The sequence below is a fragment of the Prionailurus bengalensis genome, chromosome D3 (assembly GCF_016509475.1).
Source record: "Prionailurus bengalensis isolate Pbe53 chromosome D3, Fcat_Pben_1.1_paternal_pri, whole genome shotgun sequence".
NCBI lineage: Eukaryota > Metazoa > Chordata > Mammalia > Carnivora > Felidae > Prionailurus > Prionailurus bengalensis.
In genome coordinates this window covers 19,176,896-19,186,248 of record NC_057356.1, presented here as the reverse complement: position 1 = coordinate 19,186,248, position 9,353 = coordinate 19,176,896, and the positions used below count along the sequence as shown (strand labels likewise).

Here is a 9,353-nt window from a genome sequence, read left to right as displayed (position 1 = left end):
GAAAGCATACTATTGTAAGATTTTGTATATTAGAAGTGGTTTATTACTTGAAGGTACACTGATAATTTAAAGATATATAAACTTCAAGCAACTCTGAAAACAAAACAACACTCAAATGTCCATCAGCTGATGAACAGATAAACAAAATGGTACATCCATACAATGGAATATTATTTAACCATAAAAAGAAATGAATTACTCATACATGCTACAACATGGATGCATTTTGCAAACATGCAGAGTGAAAGAAGCCAGGCAAAAAAAGGCCATGTATGATTTCATACATATGAAATTCAGTCCGGAATAGGCAAATTCATAGAGACAAAGCAGATCAGTGGTGCCAGAGACTGGGGAAGGGAGAATAGGGAGTGCCTGCTTAATGGCTATGGGGTTTCTTTTGGGGGGTAATGAAAACATTCTGCAATTAGTGACGATGGTTTCACAACATGGAGAATGTACTAAAAGCCACTGAATTGTACATTTTAAAATGGTGCGGCACCTGACTGGCTCAGTTGGTAGAGCATGCAACTCTTTATCTTGGGGTTGTGAGTTTGAGCCCCATGTTGGGTGTAGAGATTACTTAAAAATAAAATTTAAAAAAAAATGGTTAAAATGGTTAATTTTATTTTATGTGAATGTTACCTCAATAAAAAAAAAAAAGAAAGGGGATGCCTGGGTGGCTCAGTCCGTTAAGCATTCTGACTCTTGATTTTGGCTCATGTCATCTCATGGTTTGTGAGCTCAAGCCCCAGTCTCAGCCCAGAGCCTGCTGGGGATTCTCTCTCCCTCTCTCTCTACCCCTCCCCCATTCACGTGCATGTGCGCTCGATCTCAAAAAAATAAACTTAAAAAATAAAAGAGTTAATCCAGTAGAGATGATGGATTCATAAGTATTCTTTAAAAAAAGCCAGAAAGGGGTGCCTGGGTGGCGCAGTCGGTTAAGCATCTGACTTCAGCCAGGTCACGATCTCGCGGTCCGTGAGTTCAAGCCCTGCGTCAGGCTCTGGGCTGATGGCTCAGAGCCTGGAGCCTGTTTCCGATTCTGTGTCTCCCTCTCTCTCTGCCCCTCCCCCGTTCATGCTCTGTCTCTCTCTCTCCCAAAAATAAATAAACGTTAAAAAAAAAAAAAAAAGCCAGAAAAAGAGGAAGTGAGGAAAAAAGAACAGATGGGACAAATAGAAAATAAATAGCAAGATGATAGGCCATCAGTAATGGCCTACTGAGGGTTCCGAGCCCATGGTTCCGGCTGTGATGTAGGGGAGGCTGGTGGCAGCCACCACGGTGGTTTTGCCCTGTCCCCTGAAGAGGCAGCCATGGTTTGGGTGGACCAAGGTGTGGTGGAGGCTGGGGGGCAGGTGAACTTGGCCCCCGAGGCTGGTGGGGCCGGTAGGGAAGGATGAATGAGCAAGGGGAAAAACAAGGATGGAGGAGACATGCTGATGGTGGTGAAATACCATTTGGAGCTGCGTGCATTTGGAGATTAAGGCTGGTGGACCCTTTACAGAAGGAAGAAGATACAGAATTTTTAAACCTTGTCTCACAAGTGTATGGTAGAGCTAAAGAAGACAAACAAGCAAGGGTCATCTGAAATTGAAATCAGCTCACTAATAATCTCAGAGTTGGAGATCACTACTCAAGCACAAGGCCTTTACAAAGATGGTTGGGGCACCTGGGTGTCTCAGTACGTTAAACATCTGACTTTTGATTTCAGCTCAGGTCATGATCTCAAGGTTCATGGGTTGGAAATCTAAGCATGGAAGCTGCTTGAGATTCTCTCTCCCTCTCTCCCTGCTCCTCCCCTGCTTGTGCACATTCTCTCTCTCTCAACATAAAGAAATAAACTTCAAACAAACAAAAACTATGAAGATGGTTGATATAAAGTCCTGGGCTGAGTATGTTGTGGATTGGGCTGCAAAGGACCCATATGGCTTCCTTACAACAGTTATTTTGGCTGTTACACCATTGTTTCTAGTAAATGCCATAGTGTCCCGGAAATTGGTCAAGATGATTGAGGCCAGGGAAAAGGACCAAAAGAAGAAACAAAAATGTCAAGAAAATATTGCAAAAGCTAAATAACTGAATAAGCACTTAAGGAATGAACAGGCTGTACAACCAGAGGTAAATCGTTTGGAAAATTATGCAGTTTTGGAAGGACCCACTAAGGTTTCTTTTCTGTTTTTCATGACAGTAATTTGTAGTAAAGTCTGAGCACATGGAAGAATCATGTTAGTTATGACTTCTACTGCAGCAACTTTTAGGCTTTGGTGTAGAAGTCTGTTGGTGGTTATTGTAAATTGGCATTTATTATGCTATAAATTCTTTATAACTGACTTAGTCATTTGCCATTTTGCAGTTTATGTACTGTAATGAAAGCATCCTGTGGAAAATGACCCTACATTATGAACTCTATTCAAATAATGGCTTAGAACAGGGTCCTGTTGTGGACGAAGGAAATTAAGAACTTAAAAATCAGAATTATACTGATGTAGAAAGTGTGCTTTGGCTTTTAAGCCTTTTAAGACACAGGGTATATTAATTATTATATCCTTTATCATTATCGCTTATTTCTTGGAATAGAATCATTTCTGGCTTTTTCAAAGCCAAATATTAACCAATGACTATTTCTGTGTTCTGCATTTTTCTCATTTTAGCCTTAGAGATAATTATCAGATATTCTGCATTTCTTAAAATCTAATTTTATAAAGAATTCTCATATTGACTATGAAGAAAACCACCTACCAGATATAACCATGTTTGTACTTATGAACACTGCCATTTTCTTAGAGATGTCTTGTTGAGTAGAATAACACTATGACTTAAACGCTTGCAGTAAAAATGCCAAACCTTGTGGTACCTTGGAACCAGTTTATTCTTTCTTGTGCTAAGTAGAAATGTGAAGTAGTTAAAATGTCTTATCAGATAATTTGCTGATTAAATAAATGCCACATTTGTGTTTTTTCTATTCTTTGTATTACCTTATTTAGTAGTGATGTTCTATACTTTTTGATCCAATAGATTCATGGTAAAAATTAAAATTTCAAATTTCTTGTATGGAAGTCTTAAAAAGTAATAAGTCATATTTCATAAGTGGTAAAGAAAGGTTTAACATTTGGAAAAACTTTGTTCATCATACTAGTAATTGGGTGAAAAAGGTAAATTACATCAAAATGAGAATGTGTTAAAATTAGCAATAAAGAGCTAAAGAATATTTCCTTCAGGTAACTAGTATAACTGGAACTTTTACTATTACACGTGGCTTTTATAAGTGCATAGTCTAAGAATTTTATTTGCTGTCAGTATATAATAGCTTATTCACATTTTCCTCACCTCTGATAATGAATTATAAGTTACAAAAAAATTGTCCAACAGCTTTAATTTAAAAATAAAACTAGGGGCGCCTGGGTGGCGCAGTCGGTTAAGCCTCCGACTTCAGCCAGGTCACGATCTCACGGTCCGTGAGTTCGAGCCCCGCGTCGGGCTCTGGCCTGATGGCTCAGAGCCTGGAGCCTGTTTCCGATTCTGTGTCTCCCTCTCTCTCTGCCCCTCTCCCGTTCATGCTCTGTCTCTCTCTGTCCCAAAAATAAATAAACGTTGAAAAAAAAAAATTAAAAAAAATAACACTAGATATTGAAATAAATTTGATACTTTTTCATAAAGAGAAAAAAATAATGGCCTATCAATAACCACACTAACCATATCAATAATCACATTAATGTAATTAGTAATCACATTTAGTAATCACATTAAATGTAAATGGTATAAACATTCCCATTTAAAAGCAGAGATTGTCAGATTTGATTTAAAATAGCAGTACCCAGGATGCCTGTGTGGCTCAGTTGGTTGAGTGTCTGACTCTTGATTTCAGCTCAGGTCATGATTCCCAGGGTCATGGGATCAAGCCCTGGGTCAGACTCTGCACTGAGCATGCAACCTGCTTAAGATTCTCTCTCTTTATCTCTCTCTCTTTCTCTCTCTCCCCAGCTCATGCTCTCTCTCTCTAAAAAATAAAAATAAAATAAAAATCTATGTATATAAAAAAATAAAAATTTTAAAAAGCAAGACCCAACTGCGTGTACCTGTAAGAAACACACTTTATTTTTTTTTTTGAAACACACTTTAAATATAAAGACACAAATGGTTAAAAGTAAAAGGATGGGAAAAGATAATACCCTTTCATACCCTAATAACTAATCAAAGGAAAGCTGGAGTAGCTATATCTATACTAATATTAGACAAATCGGTTTCAAAGCAAGAAATCTGGGGGATAATGGTTATTTCACAAGGATAATAAGGTCAGTTAGTCAAGGAACCATAATAATCTTAATAATCATAATAATCTTAATAATAATCTTAAATCATTAAATTAAATCATTAAATTAAATCTTAAATCTTAAATCATAATAATCTTAAACATTTATGCACCTAATAAAGCTTCAAAATACATGATGCAAAAAATTCAACAAGAAATAGACACATACAATTACAGTCAGGGGTTTCAATTCCCCTCTCAATAGTTGATAGCTGAAGTAGACAGAAAACCAGCAAGGATATAGTAGTCAACTTGATTTTGATTAATGTTTATTTTTTAATTTTTTAAATGTTTTTTTTATTTATTTTGAGGAGAGAGTATGAATGAGGGAGGGGCGAGAGAGAGGGAGAGATAATCCCACACTCAGCTCAGAGCTTGATTTGGGGCTCAATCCCACGACTGCAAAACCATGACCCCAGCCAATATCAAGAGTCGGATGCTTGGGGCGCCTGGGTGGCTCAGTCGGTTAAGCGGCCGACTTCAGCTCAGGTACGATCTCGCGGTCCGTGAGTTCGAGCCCCGCGTCGGGCTCTGGGCTGATGGCTCAGAGCCTGGAGCCTGCTTCCGATTCTGTGTCTCCCTCTCTCTCTGCCCCTCCCCCGTTCATGCTCTGTCTCTCTCTGTCTCAAAAAAAAAAAAAAAAAAAAGTCGGATGCTTAACCCACTGAGCCACCCAACACCACTGTTGGGTTAATCACCCCCTGATTAACACTTAACAGAACCACCCAACAAAAGCAGAATTCTCAAGTGCGCATTCTTCTCAAGTGCACACAGAACATTTACCAGAATTCAAAAGTCTTCAAAACCATGCTAACTACATTGTTTGACCACAACGAAATTAAATTAGAAATTATTAACAGAAAGATCCTTGGAAAAATCTCTAAATATTTGAAAACAAAATAACACACAACCATGGATCAAAGAAGAAACCAAAAGAGAAATTAGTATTTTGAACTGACTTTTAAATGGAAACACTGAACATATCAAAAATTGTGGGATGCCACAAAAACAGAACTTGGTGGCAGGGGGAGGGGTGTGATTTATAGCATTAAACATCTATAGTAGAAAAAAAGAGGGCATCTGGGTGGCTTGGTTGAATGTCTGATTTCAGTTTGGGTCACGATCTCATGGTTCAAGGGTTCAAGCCCACATCGGGCTTGCTGATGTCATGCAGAGCCTGCTTTGGATCTTCTGTCCCCTCTCTATGCCCCTCTCCACTTGCTCTCTCTCTCTCTCTCTCTCAGAAAAATAAATAAATAAAACATTTTTAAAAAAGGTCTCAGGTCAATTATCTTAGCTATATTAATACCAGACAAGAAGATTCATTTAAGAATCTAGAAAAGGAAGAGCCAATAAAACCTAAAGGAAGCATAAGAAAGGAAATAAAGATCAAAATGGATGTCAGTGAAACAGAAAACAGAAAAAAACCATAGAGAAAAATCAATATAACCAAAAGATGATTCTTTAACACGATCAATAAAATTGATAAACCTGTAGCCAGACTGATTAGGAAAGAAAAACAATAACAACAAAAAGACATGGGGGCGCCTGGGTGGCTCAGTCGGTTAAGCGTCTGACTTCAGCTCAGGTCATGATCTCGTGGTTCGTGAGTTCGAGTCCTGCATCGGGCTCTGTGCTGACAGCTCAGAGTCTGGAGCCTGCTTCAGATTCTGTGCCTCTCTCTCTGCCCCCCTCCCCTGCTTGTGCTCTGTCTCTCTCTGTCTCTCAAAAATAAACATTTACCAATCTCAGGAATGAGAGAGGTGACTACTGCAGATTCCACAGATATTGAAAGGAAATATTATGAAAACTTTTATGCCAACAAATTTAACAACTTGGATGAAATGGACAAATTCCTTAAAAGACCCAACATACTAATGCTTACTCAAGATGTAACTAATTTGAATAGTCCTATTTCGGTTAAAGAAACTGGTATTGTAACTGGAAACCTTCTACAAAAAAACCTCAGGCCCATGTCCCTTCACTGAGGAATTCTACCAAATATGTAAGAAAGAAATAATATCAATTCTCCACAAACTCTTCCTAAAAAAGTAGAGAAGGGAATAGTTTCTCAATTCATTCTATGAGCAGGGTACCAACATTACCCTAATAAGGAAAACCAGGCAGGCAATCATATTACAAGAAAAGAAAACCACACTGAGATACCACTACACAAGAGAAAAGGAAATATATGTTCATGCAAAACCTTGTACATGAATATTCATAGAAGCTTCATTTGTTAGAGCTAAAAACTGGAAGCCCAAATATCCATCGACAGGGAAATGAATGGTGGTACGTGCATCCAGTAAAATACTACTCAACAATTAGGAGGAACTACTGATGTAGGCAACATCATGGAAGTCTCAAAATAATTATGCTTAGTGAAAGAAGTCGTATAAAAAAGAATACACCCCATATTCTTCCATATATCTAAAACTGTAGGGGTACCTGGCTCAGTTGGAAGAGCAGTTGACTTTTGATCTCACGGTCATGAGTTCGAGCCCCATGTTGAGTGTAGAGATTACTAAAAGAATACATAAACTTAAAAAAAAAAAACTCTAGAAAATGCAAACTAATGTGAAAGGACAGCAAGCAGGTCAAGGCCCCCCCTGCTTAGGGAAGGGGGTGGACAAGGAGGGGCAGGAGGGATACATTACCAAGGGGCAAGGAAACTTTTGGAAATGACAGATATCTTTACTGTCTTGATTGTGGTGGTGGTTTCATGAAGTCAAAATATACTATAGTGTACACTATAAATTGTAACATTTGTTATGTCTATTATATTTCAATGGTACTACAATGAAGAATTATTTTTAGGGGCGCCTGGGTGGCGCAGTCGGTTAAGCGTCCGACTTCAGCCAGGTCACGATCTCGCGGTCCATGAGTTCGAGCCCCGCGTCGGGCTCTGGGCTGATGGCTCAGAGCCTGGAGCCTGTTTCCGATTCTGTGTCTCCCTCTCTCTCTGCCCCTCCCCCGTTCATGCTCTGTGTCTCTCTGTCCGAAAAATAAATAAACGTTGAAAAAAAAAATTAAAAAAAAAAAAGAATTATTTTGAAAAATGATACAATTTATTTTTTATTTTTAAATTTTTTTTAAAGTTTATTCATTTTGAGAGAGGGAGAGTGGGGAAGGGGCAGAGAGAGAGGGAAAGAGAGAATCCCAAGCAAGCTCCTCACTGTTAGTGCCTTGCCCGATGCAGGGCTTGAACTCACAAACAATGAGATCATGACCCGAGCCGACATCAAGAGCCGGACACTTAACTGACTGAGCCACCCAGGTGCTCCAAAAATCATACAATTTTTAAAAATTAAGGGGCGCCTGGGTGGCTCAGTCGGTTGGACGTCCAACTTCAGCTCAGGTCCTGATCTCGTGGTCCGTGTGTTCGAGCCCTATGTCGGGCTCTGTGCTGACAGCTTAGAGCTTGGAGCCTGCTTCAGGTTCTGTGTTTCCCTTTCTCTCTGCCCTTCCCCACTTGCACTCTGTCTCTTTCAAAAATAAACATTTAAAAAAATTGAAGGTGTGCCTGGTGGCTCAGTCAGTTAAGCGTCCAACTCTTGATTTCAGCTCAGGTCATGATCTCATAGTTTTTGAGTTCAAGCCCTGCACAGGTATCTTTTCTACATGTTTCCTTTTGATTTTCTTAACATCCTAGCAAGGCAGGTTTAGGTTTGAGGAGGCTGATGCCCAGAGAGGTGAAGGCAGCTGGAGTTGTCCCAGACTGTCTGATGTGGGCATGGATCCCGCACCCCTGAGTATGAGGCTGGGCTTCACTTGGTCTGATGAGTACTTCTGAACCCACTCCCCATTTGTCCCTTTCAGTCCTGGAAGAGGGCAAAGCCTAGATCCTCACTGTTCCCCTCCCCCCTCCTCAATTTTGTATACGAGGCAACAGGCCCAGAGAGGTCCTGATTGGTCCTGCTTTAGGGGCAATGTGGCTGAGGGTCCCTCCCACAGCAGGACGTCTGCCATCAGAGCGCTGTGATGGTCTCCTGTATCGAATGGTGTCTTTGGCAGAGGCTTGCTCAAGAGTTCCAGTGAATCCTCAGCCCCCAGGCTGGCTGTGGGATAGGCAGCATCAGGCAGGGGGTAGCATCACAGACAATGTGGGCCTCCCCCTCACATCCCGGCTCCTCCAGTTTCTAGCTCTTTGACTTTGGACAGATCACTTAACCTGTCCCTGTATCAGTTTACTCACTCATAAGTATGAAGAGCATTAACGAAACATAAAGCCATCAGAACAATACTTTGCCAACAGAAAGGCTACAGAAGTGCCCTCCAAATAAATGCATGGCTTTGGCTTTAGTCCCAAAGGTTTGGGCTCCTGCCATTTCCATTCTGAGAGCCCTGGGTGGAGGCCCCACTGACGCTGAAGAGTGCCTGCCCTGTGCCCCCCACGTAGCAGGCACTTTCCAAACCTTATATCATGCTCTCTCCAACAGGGCAAGGGGAGACTTGATATACCTGGTTCCCAAGATGAAGGAACGGACCCTGAGAGGATACCACCAGTGGGTGACAGAGCCAGAACCAGGCTGAGTCTGTCTGCCTCCAAGACTGGGGCTGGGCAAGGCCTACCTGCTTCCTCTTGGGTCTGGAACTCGGGCTGGAGCCCACCTGGCATGTCCTCTCTGCCCACCAAGCTTTGAGAGACACAAGCCCCCTCCTCTTGGAGTGTACCTGCCTGTAGAGTAGCCTCAATGGTGGCCGTGAGGCCCTGACATGAGGGCACGTGAAGGGGTTGTGGACACCTGCCTGGCAACAAAGCCAACCCTCTTCTCTTGAGCTGTTTTGTGCTCTAGCTCAGCTATTGCATTGCATGCCTCCGTCTGAGAGGCGGGGAGATTGAGACCAGCTGCCGCTGCCTGAATTCTCTCAGAGCTCGCCTAGTGACACCCGGCTCAGGTCCTCACACCATCCCGGTAGGAGTCTCTCCCAGCGGCAACGTTCAAGGTTTGTGGGCTGGATTTGGGCCAGTGGTGGGCAGGGAGTGAGGGGGGCAGGAGGGCCAGAGAGCTTGGCATTTCTCCAGCAAGGAGTCACAGGAGAA

The 9,353-nt window shown here is 41.6% G+C and overlaps 1 protein-coding gene across 1 annotated transcript; it reads left to right on the top strand.

Moving 5' to 3' along the window:
* Nucleotides 1-1,757: 1,757 nt before the first annotated feature.
* LOC122470373 (small integral membrane protein 15-like) lies at nucleotides 1,758-2,189 on the top strand. Its single transcript, XM_043557887.1, has one exon. The coding sequence runs from the start codon at nucleotides 1,861-1,863 to the stop codon at nucleotides 2,074-2,076; it is 216 nt and encodes a 71-aa protein (XP_043413822.1). The 5' UTR covers nucleotides 1,758-1,860; the 3' UTR covers nucleotides 2,077-2,189.
* The last annotated feature ends 7,164 nt before the right edge of the window (nucleotides 2,190-9,353 follow it).